Source organism: Tinamus guttatus, unplaced genomic scaffold (assembly GCF_059628265.1).
Source record: "Tinamus guttatus ecotype Peru unplaced genomic scaffold, ASM5962826v1 Tinamus_guttatus_pri_ptg000240l, whole genome shotgun sequence".
Classification (NCBI taxonomy): domain Eukaryota; kingdom Metazoa; phylum Chordata; class Aves; order Tinamiformes; family Tinamidae; genus Tinamus; species Tinamus guttatus.
In genome coordinates, this window is record NW_028288774.1 from 10,926,983 (window position 1) to 10,942,831 (window position 15,849).

General features: G+C 38.5%; 1 protein-coding gene across 1 annotated transcript in view; it reads right to left on the minus strand.

Moving 5' to 3' along the window:
• TRPM5 (transient receptor potential cation channel subfamily M member 5) overlaps positions 1-10,848 on the minus strand; it is a 28,809-nt gene extending 17,961 nt beyond the window's left edge. The window contains exons 1-9 of the mRNA XM_010224833.2: positions 10,732-10,848; positions 9,905-10,085; positions 9,365-9,531; positions 6,735-6,915; positions 4,133-4,197; positions 3,438-3,629; positions 2,076-2,178; positions 1,118-1,236; positions 381-731 (exon numbers count right to left, since the gene is read on the minus strand). Coding sequence (XP_010223135.2) covers positions 381-731; positions 1,118-1,236; positions 2,076-2,178; positions 3,438-3,629; positions 4,133-4,197; positions 6,735-6,915; positions 9,365-9,531; positions 9,905-10,085; positions 10,732-10,848 — 1,476 coding nt within the window. The remainder of the gene's footprint in view (positions 1-380; positions 732-1,117; positions 1,237-2,075; positions 2,179-3,437; positions 3,630-4,132; positions 4,198-6,734; positions 6,916-9,364; positions 9,532-9,904; positions 10,086-10,731) is intronic.
• Between the last annotated feature and the right edge of the window lie 5,001 nt (positions 10,849-15,849).

Consider the following 15,849-nt stretch of genomic DNA (forward strand, 5'->3'; position numbering starts at 1 on the left):
TGTTCCTGCACATGTCAGGCTAATAAGATCAAGCTGTTCTGCATATTCAAGGTGCTGGAATGAGAAGGGTGTGAAAGATAGACCTCTCTGCAAGAGGTCCTGAAGGAGAAGTCATATTTCAAATCTAGTCCAAAATAAATAACAATCTGTATAATTTAGAAATTATTTTGTTCTTTTTTTTAGTTTTGAAATTAAAAAATAGAAAATTTTAACTGAGAAAATGATGAGCTGAAAAAAGAAGGAATGAGAAACTGAAGTGCCCGTTTCTCATATTTTTATTTCTCTCCCTACTCCCTCCCCTCAAAGATTAAACCTTTATCAAAGTTCTTTATATTAGAAATTGCAGAAGAGCAACACTATGATAGTGCGTTGTAACTTACAGATTTCTTCTTGCCTCCGTGTCTTAGCTCTTGATAGAAACCTTTGCATGCATCATGGAGAAAATCTTTGAGAACTCTAGAGACCTCACTGAGACTGAAGAGTGGGCACGTCTCTTCCAGCTCCTTGTGCTGCTGACCGGTGAGTCCTGCCAAGCTGAGTTTGCTTTCCTCGTGTTTCTTCAGGAGAAGCTTGTAGAGGAGGCACTTCTGAGAAATGGAACTGTAGAGTCGCTGCAGCCGACTGTATGTCAGGAAGTCGGACATGTTGGCCCCGTTGTCAATAAATAGTTTCACAAATTCTGGTTTGTTATTGACCAGAGCATCCATCATCACTTCCTCCAGGTCACAGGACTGTATTGACACACAAAATATGTATTTTGGTGTATGGAGGGGAGTAATCAAGGTTCACTGAGGAGGACAGGCAGCCTTTAGCATTAGGACATGCATGTTTTGCCTGCCTCCAGGTCAAGAGACAGTGGAATACGGAAGAGGGGTAGGCCCCTTCTCATTTCTCTATGAGAAAATATTGATGTAAAAATGTAAGTTTACATGAATGTAAGCATCAATTTAAAAATATTAATACACGCCGTAGGTACCCACTGCATGGCATACACTCTTGCAGTGGAGAATGCAAGGACTCCTAAAAACTGATGTCAAGATCTTTCAGATACAAAGATTTCCTGAAAAAAAAAAGGATTGTGGACTTGATTGTCCTTTAAAGCAGCAAAATCCAATACCTTCCACTCCACATCACCATTGAATATTTCACTTTTAGCTATGTCCACTCTATTCCAGGCAACTGCCAGCTTTAGTTCATCCAGATATTCCTGGGCCTCCTGACTGTGGCTTTTACAGGCTGCCAAAAATAAGAAATACAAATAAACTCAGTACTTAACACTATTAAATTAAACATAACACGTATGCGATCTGAAGAGCAAAATGAGATCTCTTATTCAGATTCTCAGACTTGCAAGTCGCTTACCCAGCAATCCTTCACAGTCATTTTTGGTTCTCCTAACTTAAGAAATTGTAGTAGTTTGCAGACACTTTTTTAAAAATATTGTTTATTAGCAGAATTCTATATTAAAACTTTAAGTTATAACATCTAGTCTTTGTAGATGGATCCTGTTCTGCAGAAAGAGATGACTCTTGTTTTTGTCTTAACACACTAGATATGGAATGTCTCTTCGCCATGCTAAAATCTGTCTGGTCCAACACAGACTGAAATGGATGGCATTTTTCAGGAGACACAGTGAAGGCTTTTTTATATATGGATTGTTCTAGTTGGGGAAAAAAAAAAGTTGGGCTCTATTTGTGGCTTTTTAAAAAGCTTTTAAAAATGTCTTATAATTGAAATAACTGTTCCAATATTTTTCTTCTGCAATTATTGCAGTATTTTTTTTCCTATTACTAGTAACAGGAACAAATAGAGAAATAAAGAACTATTACAATAGCACTCTATGATAGCATTAGATCAAAAAACAAACATCATATAATTTGGTACAAGTTTACAAGAACTATGGTTACTGCCTCAGTTACTTTTGTCAATGAGCAACCATTTGATTTCTGCATCAGAAATGAAATCTGATCCAACAGCCAACAAAGCTTGCTATGGTCATAAAATCATCAGTGTGCTATGCCACAAAAATCATCAAAGAAGACGAGTATTGCAGCATGTGTGTTTATTGCTCTTACCTTTTACCAAAGCTTTTAAAATGACTGTGTCTAGTTCTTCTGAGTTTTCTTGCTCAAAGTTGTGCAGAGTTAGAAGATGTTGTTGTGAAATAATGTTCTGTATCTATTGGGAGTTGAAACAAACTGCTTTACTCATTGTCCTACTGCTATACATTAATGACTACAACCTCTTTGGGGATCACATCTGCAGTGGGTCCCAAATAACTTATGTTCTAAATGAAAGAATGAGATCTGGCAAGAAGATGAACGTTATTAGTTCCTCGCATGTAAGTGAGGCAAGGAAGGAATAACTACCTTGTCCAAAATCACATAGCAGGGTAGTAGGAATAGAATTCAGATATCCTGAGAACCAGACTGGTGTTTTAATTAAAGCATCTTTTTTATCTCCTCTCCATTTATATTTGACTCTTAGTCATGAGACTCGTTCTGTTTGACCTTTTTCTACTTGATCTTTAACTTGTTGTTTATTTAAAATCATAGTCTTTAAGTCATTTTTGAGTAAAAGTCACCATATTCTGAAATATACAGTATTCTTTTTCCTTCTGCTTCTCTATAGAGTTTCCTTCCTCACAGTAAGGCTGCAACAAGACTTTGTGAGCATCTTACAGGATTGCTTCTATATATTCATTTCCTCACGTTAATAATTTGATAAAGTTCTCTCTAATGGCATTAGAAGTCGTTAGGATTACAGTGGGGACTGCAAGAAATGAGTAGGCCAGGCTGAGTGGACTTCATCGAGGCACCCAGCGCTCTTCAATATAATGATATGAAGACAATATCAAAGGCTTGGGAGGCTGTCTTAAATACTTACATAGAGTGGACTGAATTCAGTGAATGTGGCTCAAAAAAAATGGTGAGCATACTATGAATCTGTTTTTTAATTTTTTTAAAAAAGAGGAACACTTACAACTCAGAATAGTTGGTCTGACAGGAATGGTGATTAGAAGTTAATTTATTCATGCATATCTGTAATTAGGCTTCATTTAACAGCTGTAGATCATGAATTAGGTCTCTTCTTTCACAGCTGCAGAAGCTCCACAGCTGTGGAGGATGAATAATGCTTCACGTCCTCCAGAAGGACTGCGAGGTTCCTGCGAGCTGACTGTTACTTGAGGGAATAACTGGGGCAGGACAGAGCCCTAAGTGTTCAGCTGAGTTACGAAGACAAAACAGCTTGTGTGATCTACTGAACATTTGATTTTAACGTCAGACAGAGCTATCGCACTAACGTTAGAACACTGGGGTGTCCTAAACTTTTGAGCAGCTTCCTAGGAACCTGTACTGAATGAACTACAGAAGCTAGTAATTGTAGGAGAGAGCTTATGAAGACAGTGCACATAATGATCAAACACAGGAGCTCACTGTTGCTGTCCACTGGAGAATGTCCTTCCACAAGAAGTTTTCCGTGGGGAATTTCTCTTTGAATTGCTTTTCAACAACTTCTGGCATGATAAGCTGCGGCTCATTCATGAATACAGCTAAGATATCAGCTGTACCTCCAGATCCTGCTAAGATAAGCCAGGGAGCAGCATTTTCCAAACCGCTGCAAATTCTCTGTAGTTTAAAAAATACATTTTTAGAATTCATATATAGAAGAAAATTTTGAAGCATCTTCTATCCTGCAAGGTATTTGCTCTGTGGAAGCATGACACTATAATTTGAAAATGCCTTATCTAGCAAACCTGGCTTTGGGTCTCCTTGGAGCTTTGTGGCAGAGATGATGGTGTCACTGTTGCTGGACAGCACTGAATGATTAGCCTACTAGTATGTGATCCTGAGTAATAATCTAGCATACTTATTCCCCTAGATTTGGAGCCAGCTTCCTTCTCAAGGTACCAGCTGGCACTGGAAGCATTAGTGGTCTGGTGGTGGCTATTCAAAATCAAGTACTTATCTCAAAAACTGCTAACTTTAATATGAAGAGAATTAAATTCTAGGTATGAGTTTTTACTCTTTACTTGCAGCTGATACTTGCATTTATCCATCAGTTTTACATCAATCATTTCATATTTTGCACCAGCTATTTTTCTTTTCTAACATTAGAAGCAGCTTCTTACCTCAAGTGTGCTTGGTCCTCCGTTTACTACTAAACAAAGGACAGGGATCTCAATGCTACCTGTTCCTGTGAAATAGGTGATGTAAAAAAAAAAAAAAAGGTTAACAACTTTCACAAAACTATTGTGTTTCTGCTGTGTCCTTGAAATATTTGTCCTGTTATGTACTGTTTCTGTAAGCAGCAAAACTTGAACTTGCAGGATTTAGACAATTGCAGAAGCTGATGGCAAAGTAAAAGAATATAACACTTTAGCAGATGAGGTCTTAATTTAAGTTCAGGATCATGATACCTTTGCCACATATCCTGCATGATATTTTGGCAAGCAATTGAGCATCTTCTCAACTCAGAATGCCTCAGCTGCAAAATATGAACAAGCGGGCTTCTGTATTTCATAGCAATGGTGAATATAAGGTCATATACTATTACTCTTAAATATTAATCGCTATTAATATGGTTAACTATGACTCAGAATTGAGTCAAATATTAATCATAATATTAATATTTACGAGAAAGTGATCAAGATAGTGGGTAAATGGGGTAACATAAACTACAGGATGGAAATGTAAGACAAGTCTGTTGTGTTTTCAGAGGGACAGCTGGTATTATTTATATTCAGATGCAGTTTGAAGTGAGAAGCTTGGCAGAAATGGTCAGTTGTGCTCCCTGCTCTCCTGCCCCTCATTTTGCAAATGTACCTAGCATGTGTGGGAAGGTATAGCGGAATTCAGGAGAAAAGAAGGTTTGAAAAGTATCAAGAGCCTGGCTGTGTAGACAGGTCAGAGAGATATGACCTATACATGAGTTGAGAGGAACCATATACTCTTTATTATGATGCTTAGACTGCACTGAATCGCATTTGAGGCTGATTAATGAGATGGTTAGTCATAACTGAACTTACATTTTTCAGTAGTTCTACATTTAAAAAAAAATGCTTATGAAATACTTATTTAACATCTGTCATGGCAGTGGAGGAAGAAATGATGTAAGCATCCTTGCGTTTAGCCATCATCTCGCAGAGGCCCACTTATTCCTAGATGGCTTACATTGTAAAAACTGAACTCTGCAGGCCAAAAGTGTTTATACATTATAGTAGTAGCAACATGAGATGAATTCCAGCTATTTCTTATAGCCGGAAAACAAAAGACATTTAGTTCAAATATTTTTTTTCATGTTTTTCTTGTAGATGTCTAAAAGCAACGTGCAAGTCACCAGTTACTACTTTTGGGCTCTGCAGTGGGATGACTACAGAAATAAGGTAGACTTGCACTGTAGTCTGGAGATGATTGGTAAGTAACTTATTTGGTTTACTGTGAATGGCATAGCACTGCCATATCCCTTTACGATGATGTTCTAGTTGAAGGGTGACCTTTGTGACTCGGGATTCCTAAGGACATGCACTTACGCTTCCAAATTTTCTTTATTTACTTAGTCATATGAAGTTTAGATGAAGTGTTGTAGGAAATTCTCATTTTATGGGGAAACATGGGAAGCCCCTAATTGCACAGAATATTGAAAATATCAAAATTTTGTTCTGAATGATTTCCAGGGTTCTGTTTTTTTTTTTTTTTTTTTAATACATGAACATTTTGCATGACTTTATCAAAGTTATCAAAGTGTTTTATTTTGGTAAGATTTAACAGCTTTGTTCAACCTGGATATGAATTTTAAATGAAGGATATTGGCTTTGTTTAAGTGAATTGGTATTCATCTAAATGACAAATGAATCCATATTTTTGATGGAAAATAGTGCTATTGGTTTCTTTTAATCAAGTTAGGTTTGCAAGCAGGGAGAGGCTATTTCCTAACTGTCAGCACTGCAGCCTCAGCCTGCTTTTACAGTTCAAGTGTGGTCTTTCCTATCTGAATCATCAGTAAAAAGCATTCTTAATAAGCATTTGTGCAACCAGAGTACGGGCTACAAAATAGAATATTCCATATGAGAGTATGAGTGAGTTCTCTCTCTGCGTTAACTGTGATATTACAGAAACAATGGGAAGCTAAAAGTAATGGCCTGACTACTACAGCTGGATTGTTTCCACAAATAGCAGGAGGAGGCCTGGCCAACGTTCTTCTCCTTATAAATAAAGCACACATAGCATCTAATGGCCATTTAAATCTATACTCTTTATTGAGGATGGGATTTCTATCTTAAAATAAATAATGATTCTGTGGCTTTAAATACTTAAAAGGACTTTATACCCATGCGGGAAGAATTCAAGACCTTCTGCAAGAGGGGATGAAAGTGTACAGCAGAGAATATTCTTGCCTTAGAGCCACTAGTTAGGACTTGTAAAGCTGAATTTACTTTCCTTTTTTTTCTGTGTGTTTTAATGCAACCAGAATCATGCTTTGAAGGTCACCTTTGGGCTGTGCTTAAGGAGATGCAATACACAGCAGGATTTTTGGTTCAAATAGTTTTCAAGTTGTTTTCGTTCCAGCTCTTACACAATGACAAGCCGGTTTATTTGATTCTGCCTAAATGGATGGTAAGCTGAGAACTATACTAACTTTTGCTAAGACCAGCATTCACAAAAAGCTGGAATACCCTGGTATTTCTGTAACATCACTATTCAGGTTAACATGCTTATATGGAGTCTACTTACCACCATACCCAGTACGCTGTTCTGAAATATGCTTTTCCAAAGTGAGACGTAGTTTAGTGGTTCCATCTGGCTCATCTGGGGTTATGTGATCCACCAAAATAAAATGGGAATGATTGTGGTCCAGTGAATACAATGGGCCTTGGACATTATCGTCTGACTGGTAATGTACAGGGTTTTCATTCTGGACAGAGAGGGAAAAGTGTTAGTGCTTTATGCAAAACACATTCTGTATTCTTGTACGTGGTTCATTTCCATTTTTAGTGTTCTTTACGCCACGATGCAGAATGCAACCTTCCAGACACTGAGAGAGACTCTTTGAAAAGAGGAGAGAAGAAGAATGCATTTCTTGTAAAAGGTGCCAGATTCAGCACGCCTGAAAGCTGAAGTCCTTGAAGATTCCCTTCAGGGCTCTGCAAAATACAATGACATCAAATGTCTCTGGGACTTAGGAATTTATTCAGAAGTTTACAAATTGCTTGTTGGACAAAAGAAAAGGGACCACAAAACCTGATGATTGTGGAAAAAAATGTAAATGATGGCTTAATTTGTGTCTGCTGGTACAAATGGAGGCAAATCTACTGACTTTAGTAGCATTTTGGTTACATTTAGACCAGTACATATGTTAGACTATTGTATGTCCATATTGATTTAAATGCAGTTTTATTTAGTTGGCAAGGTTACGGTTATTCTCAGTTGGAAGGCTAAATTCTAAAAGACTGAGTAACATGTAGGTTTTAGAAAGTACAGTCTCTTAATTTAATGGAGGGGTTTTTGTCTTGAAAGTATTTATTTATTATTTATTTATTTGCACAAAACCATGTCTGCGTAAAACAGAACCTCAATTCCAGTCTTTGGTTTTAGGGGTTGCACTTAATATGGACTTCTATGCATGCCATTTTTCAAGCTTCCCTTTCTTATGAAAACTTTCCTTCCCACTGCTGCATGTTCCACCAAAAGCGTCTTCACAAATTTTGTTTTGGCTAAGGGTTTTTGTATCTTTTGCTGCATTGTAGCCATAAGTCTCCTAGCCAGAGGGGCTGGCCTTTGAGCAGGATGCTGAGCCTCAGCAACCAATGAAAAAAGGTTCCAAGGGATTTCCCTATTTATTCACTGAAGACTTGGAAGTGATCTTTCAAGCTCGCTTAAAGTGTGTCATTAACACAGAAGAGATGCAGGGATCCACTGATTTCAGGGTTTGTTTTTCTCCTTGTTAGTGTGAATTGTTAACTCCATTTTATACAATAAGCTCCTTGTGTTAGTGCCAAGTATAGAGAGAACTGGATTTACACCAGCACTGCTATCTATAGTTCCTTTGTCTTATTACAGTTACTGACTAAAATGCAGAACGTTTTTGGGTGGAAGCAGTGCCAGAAGCCATAGGGTCATGAATGTTCTACACAAAACACTCCTTGCCAGAAGCTCAACTTTAGTTAAGAGGGAGCAATGTAAATTTGATGCAATAAAAAGAACAGTGTGCTTGTTTTGTAGTTACTGTAGGGAAAAGACACAGATGAATTTTGATCACTTGAACTGAACTTCCCTGAGCAAAACTTCCAAATGCTCTGAACAAAATTCTTTCTTCTGAGGTCCTTTTGGACCAGTTTAAATGCACATACAGGTTCCGATTTCCAGTTAGCGTCCCTTCTGGCAGAACACACAGGTAGCCACCCTCAGCAAATGGAGTAGTAAAAGAGGAAGCCAAATGACAATAAAATGCTTGAAGCAGCCTGGCAGTCACCCAACTAATTAGCTGGTATTTGCCAGCCTATCTGAGAGAACAACTAGGTGCAAGTTCAAAGAGTTGTCATCATCTCTCTCCCAGCTTGTCTATGAAAGTAGAACGGGACAGAGAAACTGTTGTTCATTATGGCTATACACCTGTTTTACTGTTGTAATACTCTGCTTATAACAGACAACCCAGTGATACCCAGTGATAATCTTGTCCTGGCACAATTCTTTTCTCCTTCTGCAAGTCAATTCAGCATCAGTGTTCCCCAGTATTTGCAACAACTGTTTTGTTGGGTAGATTTTATTGTGTCTTTATTCTCTGCGTGGACCTTGACTGCTTTCACCTGGCCCATGAAGTTCCTAGAGTTTGCAATAATTAGACAAAATTCTGAATGTTTGCCCTTTTCTCTCAGTGTGCCAATCAGTTTTTGCACATCAGATACCAATTCAGGGACTACCACAGACAACTTGGTCTTCAAAAATTTATGGCTCACGCTCCACACTAGGAAATATACTTTTTACAGTATCTGTGAAATAGCTTGAGATCCTGCAATTAGTGGGCTCAGGGAGAGGCAGTGGGTATTCACCGTTTCCTATGACACACAAATACTGTTTTCCTCAAGTACATTTTTCTTCTGGCTCTGATCTAATGTCTAATACTGTCACCTGCTGGATATTTGCAAAATTGCTGCAAAGGGAGGTAGGACACATGGCACGAAATCTTCAGTGCCTAACAATTCTTCTTGCTTTTTATCTTCTGTAAAAAACTTATATTTAAATCAGCTTTTCTTTTAAGATGACTCAACATTTTGCTGCCTATCACTTCAAAAGTCAGCTGCACTTAACCAAAAAACCCAGAACAATCCTGTTTCGTAGGTATAACGAGTAAAAGTAAAAAATACCTTTATGTTGTCCAGAATTTCTCTGTGCTGAATTTTCCTCAGGGAAGTTATTCCAATTGCAATCACACTTACTTTGGATGAAGTACTAGCCAGTGCATGATCTCGAACAGCTTGCCCTAAGTGCCTTGTTATTCCAACACGTAAAGCACTGGTAAAAATCCAGGCACCTGAAATATTTTTTTTTTAAAGCGATTAGAAAATTTCTTTTAAACTGAACTTGTCTGCGTATCAATTAACATCACTTACAGCACTAGATTAAATAACTGTTTGGTGGCAATGAGGCTATAACCTCAAGTGATTCTACACTTCAGGAATGATACAGTGCCTACAGTAATTTAGTTAAAATAACTTATTTTTGCTATTTGTATACAGTAATTTTTATTTTCAAGGTATTGAAATACAGTTTGTAAACTACATTCAGCAAAGCCTTGAACTTCTAAAATAAACATGTGAGTAGCCCCATTGATATTAGAAGAGCATCATATGCTAGGTGAGAATCCAGCAGAATATAAATTCCTCTTTAATGCCTACAGTACTAACCTGTGCTTTGAGCTGCCTTTATAAGTCCTTTTTTTAACGTGTCCCGTAGCCAAGGTTTCATCTGCAAATTTTCTTCTTCTCCTACTAAAGAGACAACCAAATTGGGTGCAGGTAGGTTCCATTTGTTGCGCATAACTTCAAATATAATGCCAGGATGAATGGTACACGGCACCTTAATAAACTTCAACAAACAAAACAAAATATACTGAATAACAATATGATAGTAGGATAGGGTAGAGGTGTCATTCACGGGGAACACAAAGACAAATTTACAGTTAAAACAATTAAAAACTTATTTGTGCTCCTTGATAAATTGAGAAAAGTTTCTTGAAGCAAGGTCTGACGGAGAACTAAATATCAGGACGAATTTAGCAGGCTCCTGTAAAATTGCCATCAAGTCAGTTCTACTGTTTAATTCTCTGTTAAAGCTTTAAAGAGAGTCTTGAAATAGCTTACCAGTAGGTTTATCCAGTTGAAATCCATAGTGCTTAATTACTTGTCAATAAATAGTAAAAGCGGGAAAATGATGCAAAATGAAGGAAGCTATTTTTTTCTTTTTATTTATTTTTAAGGGAAAAAAACATCACCTGCTGTACTTTTAGCAGGCCTGTGTCAATCAAAGGATTGATTTCCGTTTATCAACACACCTTATTTAAAATGACATGGATATTCATTAAGGCACGGTCCCTACCCCAGTACCGCGTGGTGCTGTCCCTGGTGGCGCGCTGACCTCGACTGTTGCTACAGTCTCCGTATTTAATGCTAAGCGAGCCACAGCTAAACAACAGCAACAGTGTTAAGGGGCTCGAAACCCCTCAGCGTTGTACCTTTCCACGTTTCTTTCCAGAAGCTGTGAAGTCGATCTCTCCTACACAGTATGGCAGTTCTCTTTTGAATACTTCTTCTTTGTCACTGTTGTAGTGCTTGGCTTCTGCTTCCTCCATTTTATTTGTAGGATAGTCACTAGTAGGCCAGGGTACGCTGAGATGATGAAAAATTGGAAAATGAGAATTCAAATTGTTTAAACTGGAGAGCTCACAAAGTCCAGGAATTTACACCTAGTTGATTTTTTTTTTTAGTCAAATATTTTACTATTTTACTATTATGCCTATAAGCTTTAGCTAAATTGGAAACCTCTGCACCAAGGGTTGGATGTATACACAGGAGAATGTGGATTCTACACCAAAGGTAGGTAACTTAAGTTATAGAGGGACAGGAAGCAATAAGGCATCTGCACTTTCATTTAGAAGGAGCAAAACCTTGCAGTCTGTCCTGGCTCATATGAGTTATCACAGGGCCAGGAACTGAACTCAAATTCTACAAGAGATAATGAGATTGCCTCAGCTATGAACTATTGGAAGGAAGAGTAGAGTGGTGGCAGTGAATGTCGGACTCACAGTTTCTTGCTGTTGTAATCCATCAAGCTACTGTGGCTTCTACTATCCAATGTGAGCACTGAATAACTAAATAATGACCTTATACTTGCCTGAATACGAGTTAGGAGTTTTATTCTGTCTGCAGTAAGAATAGGCTACTTCTTAGCCAAAGTATTTTAGACCAGTCCGTATTTGACCACAACAGTTCAGGGCCCCATGGTTTCTATTATTTGTGCCTATATGAAGTTGAAGATGGCAAGTTATCCATCCTTCTAGAGCAAAAGTCATTAAAAAGTCACTGCATTGCATGAGACATTGGCAAAGTTTGCTTGCTCCCTCTCCACCCTAGTTTGACTCACCTGATGTAATTATGGTGTGAAAAATACAGGTTTCAACTTGTGGGTCTTAATATATTTATTTACAAAACAAAAGCAAAGAAGTAATTCCTTCCCTCTGCTCCATGCCTTCATTTGTATATTCACTATGTCCTTAAAAGTCCATGTGATAGTGGACCAGCACTAGTAATCATCCCTGCCTTAATGAGACTGTGTTCATAAAATCTTTATTTCCTAGCTGAACAGAATGTTGCGCATTTAAAAGCGGGTCAGAATAGTGAGTATTTTGTGGCTTTATGATGATGATCCGGTAGAGGGAGCAAGACCTCCAAGTTGTTTCCTTGGGCTGGCAAGTCATCTGGAGCCTGTACCCTGCCTGGTTCACCACTGCTGTCTCTGTATATTCTGCTCTCTCTCTTTTTATTTTTTATTTTTTCCCATACAAACATTGTTTGAAGTTGACCTTTTCTCAGGTTTTCAGGATTTCAGTTTCCTATACACCGATTTGATTTCACATAGTCTCCCCCCTGCCTGCTTCTGTCACAGGCCACAGCTTTAAAGATGTAATTCTCATTCTTTCCTCTGTCTACATACTAGTTACTTCTGGAGCGAATTAAGTGCTTATTCTGACTAGTGGGAGGCCACACTTGCCCAGGTACAAGTCCTACCTCGAAGATCCTCTTTCAGATTGTCATAATGGCAGTCATTACAAAGCATACCTTATTTTCGGTCCGCTTTGCCACTGCAGATGAAGCTCTATCTCCTAATAGCCTGGAAGATCATATTTTAGGACAAATTCAGTTAATACTTAGTGTTAAAACACATTTTGACTGTTCTGCATCCTTGTTCACAAAATTTGAGTGTGTGGTTCTTCAGGATTTCTCTTCTGGAATAAAGACACTGACCTATTGAGCTGATTCTTTTTATAAAGAATCTTTCTACATTTGGATAATATTTTTTTTTTCTAGAAATAGCAAGCAATTTTTTTGTTGTTTTGTTTAGCAATTCTGGTTTTGGAGACTAATGGGCAATAGCAAAGAAGATAAAGCTTCTGTATCTTACCTACTTTTGTTCATAATCTCGTGTAAGACTAACAAGTGAAGAAGGCAGCTGGTAAGTGGTACTGCACAGGACACAGCATTCTTTATCAAGCAGTTTCTGGATCGTGACATTAGCAGATGTGCATTTTGGGGAAAGACTATTTCATCTCTCTATCCTGTTCTTATATCCCTCCTTCAGCATCCAGTGCAGGCCACTGTCCGTGATGGGATACAGAGCTACAGGGATTTTGATAGGAGCTTCTACACCAGGAAGGCATCGAAAGAAGCAGAAAGGTGGCACTGACAGAGTGATGAAACATAACTCCCAAAATTATGCAGCATCCATGCAAGAGTCTGGTATAGAAAAGCTACACTGGATAAGGCACTGGACTATCACGGAGGTGTATTTCCTAAATTTCTGCAGGCAGTCAATCTTTTTTTCCTTTCTCTCTAGTGAGAATTGATGCTTTGGCAGTTTTACATATTTTCTCTTTGTACTTGTTTGACTTCCAAGGAATGACAATTGTGCCTTTTAGTATGACTTCAGTAATGACAGGTGTAATTGCTCCTTGTTGGTGCAGTGTTCCACCAATCGTAGCTCATAGAGCAAGAAATGCTCCTTTGGTTTTCAAGTGGGTGGGAAAGATGATTCTAAAGGTTGTTTATACATTAGCTGAAAACAAACAAATGCTAAACAAAGTAGGAAAAAAAAGGCCAGTTCCTTAGATTACAAATGTTGCAAAATCACCAGAACTGTTTTATAGGATTTGCAGGTGCAGTTAAGACATTAATTGTTTAAGATGTCTGTTTTTATAAAGCAAGCAGACATCTCACCCCATGTCCACTACCAAAGTCTTCGCTGGCACTACACAGGTAACAAATCATGTAGTATAACTACGGCTTTTTTGTTTTGTTTTGGTTTGTTTTTTTTTTTTTTGGAATGCTTTTCTCTTGGGATTAATTTTGTCTTATTCTGCTCAATTCCAACTTCCATGTAGGTCTCTTCAATGGTTTCAAGGGCTACTGCTTTGAGATTTCTGGCTGTACTAGACTGCAAGTGTGTCAGGTCACAGCAATTGGGTCAGATCTTTGTGGTCGAAGTCACAACATTCCTCTGAAGTCAGTCTAACTACAGCCAGCTTCCATCAGCACAACATCAGGGGCCATTGCCTTATTATAAGGGTCTGGAATAAGACCATCCCTTGGGAAAGAATAGGAAGCTAGTAAGAGGAGCATAGTCCAAGCACTTTTAGGTGAGGGGAAAGGGAAGGAGGAAAGCAGAGGCAAAGTTTATAAGGGGAGCTGGTTAAAAAAAATCAAGGAAGGGATGACCAGTACTTCATCATTTTCTCTCCCTCTCTGAATACTACGAAATTTTCTGGTAGACTCTTTTAGAAAATTCCAACTTCCCTCAATTATCTGTAAGAATAGCACTGTATTAAATATGATGAAAAATTTACTTAAAGGCAAGCCATAGAAATTGAAGGGTGGAAAAAAAAATGCTACAAAAATCCTACCTGTCTCAACTGTATATAAATGTTATAAACATATGTGCACACAATGTATTAATCAGATAACCTTTACCTCAGATTCAGACTTAAGTACAGAATTTCTATCTAGGTTGCTGCTATGTATTAACATTTGTAGGTCAAATTCTGTCCTAGATGTTCCCACTGACTGTACACACAAGTATCTATGGCAAGAATGTACCTCTAATCATTTCCAGATTTGAAACATAACCTAGAAAACTACTCCTAACTAGCAAAGCAAGTTAAGACAATTATGAGAAAAGACAACTGTCAGTTGCACCTACATCTGGAAATGTGAGTCAACGTCATTTACAACAGGGATGGCCTGATTAAGCTGTCCCAGGTGTCAGCCAGCCTCATGAGTCATTATTTCTGTAACCTCATAAATGGGAGCTGTTAGATTGCACCACTGTACAACCATGCTCGTAATGCTGGCATTTGCATGTCCTAATGCTGTTGCACATGTGTTCCTTCACTTTGGATGATCCTGACTTCTTATTTGGGAATTCTGGATTTTTGGAGATGCCGGAAACAGGCGGGGGGAAATAAGGAAACTGTTATAGGAAAAACTCCTTCTTCCCTGCCGCTTTCCTCTTAGTTCCTCTTAGGTTTTCATAGACTCTTTGCAACTATTTTCACTGCTCACTTAGCCTACTGTACATTTGGAGCTCCTCTTCCTGGTGTGGTAACAGCGAATGGCAGACGGATCATTCACCTCTGCAGGGATGACGAGAATGTGGTACCTTTCACCTTGCCTTCCTGTGTCCTAAACAGGGTTGGGCTTGTCCATGGTAAGAATAGAGAGGCCAAATTTGAGCCTTTCAAAGACATCTAGTGAAAATGGGCCTGCTCAAGCAATGGCAAGACCAGCAGATAATGCCTGGGAACTACTGCTGATAAAATACAGTGTGTTTGACTTTGGTTGTTGTCTTCAAGGGCAAAGGTTGATTTAGAGAGTAGGAGTACAGTAGTCATTAGCTCTCAGGGCTTGTAGCAGTAAGAACTCTCCTTCATACCAGTATACTGATGGGCAGGATAAGACGCACCCTGATTTAATCACTATTAGATTGCCCCTCCTGCTCACGGAATACAGCTGAACGTGCAGGTGAAATGATATAAAAATGGTAATTCAGTAGGCCCAGTATGATGCACGCTGGTCCATGCTGAAGTTAAGTCAGTCACAAAACTCTAGCTTCAGTGGCAAACACACCAAACATACGATTTTTTTTTCTTGACTTATAAACTTCACATGGAAGCTTTCATATGAAGCAAAAGAAACTACACCAGTTAATTGCGACCATATCGGCACAGAGTGAGATAGAGATCCGAACTAAAAGTGAGCCTGAGCTATGGCTCACAGGACAGGGTGCACAGCAAAGAGGCAAGGGAAGGGGAAGGATGAAGAAACACGGTGCTGTGAACACAGTCAACTTGAGCTGAGCAGGAATAATCAGCGTGAACAGACAGACTGGGATAGAACTGGCTACACTACAGCCCTAATGAATGGGATCTAAAGGGTCACAGGCAGACTGAAACTAAGCAAAAGCTCTCATGCAAGAGAGAGTATAAATGGGAGAGTGTGAGATGTATGAAGTCATTCAACTGTGCTCCAGAAAGGTTTCTGCTAAAATAACCTATTTGATTCTGGGAGCTGTATTTCAAGAA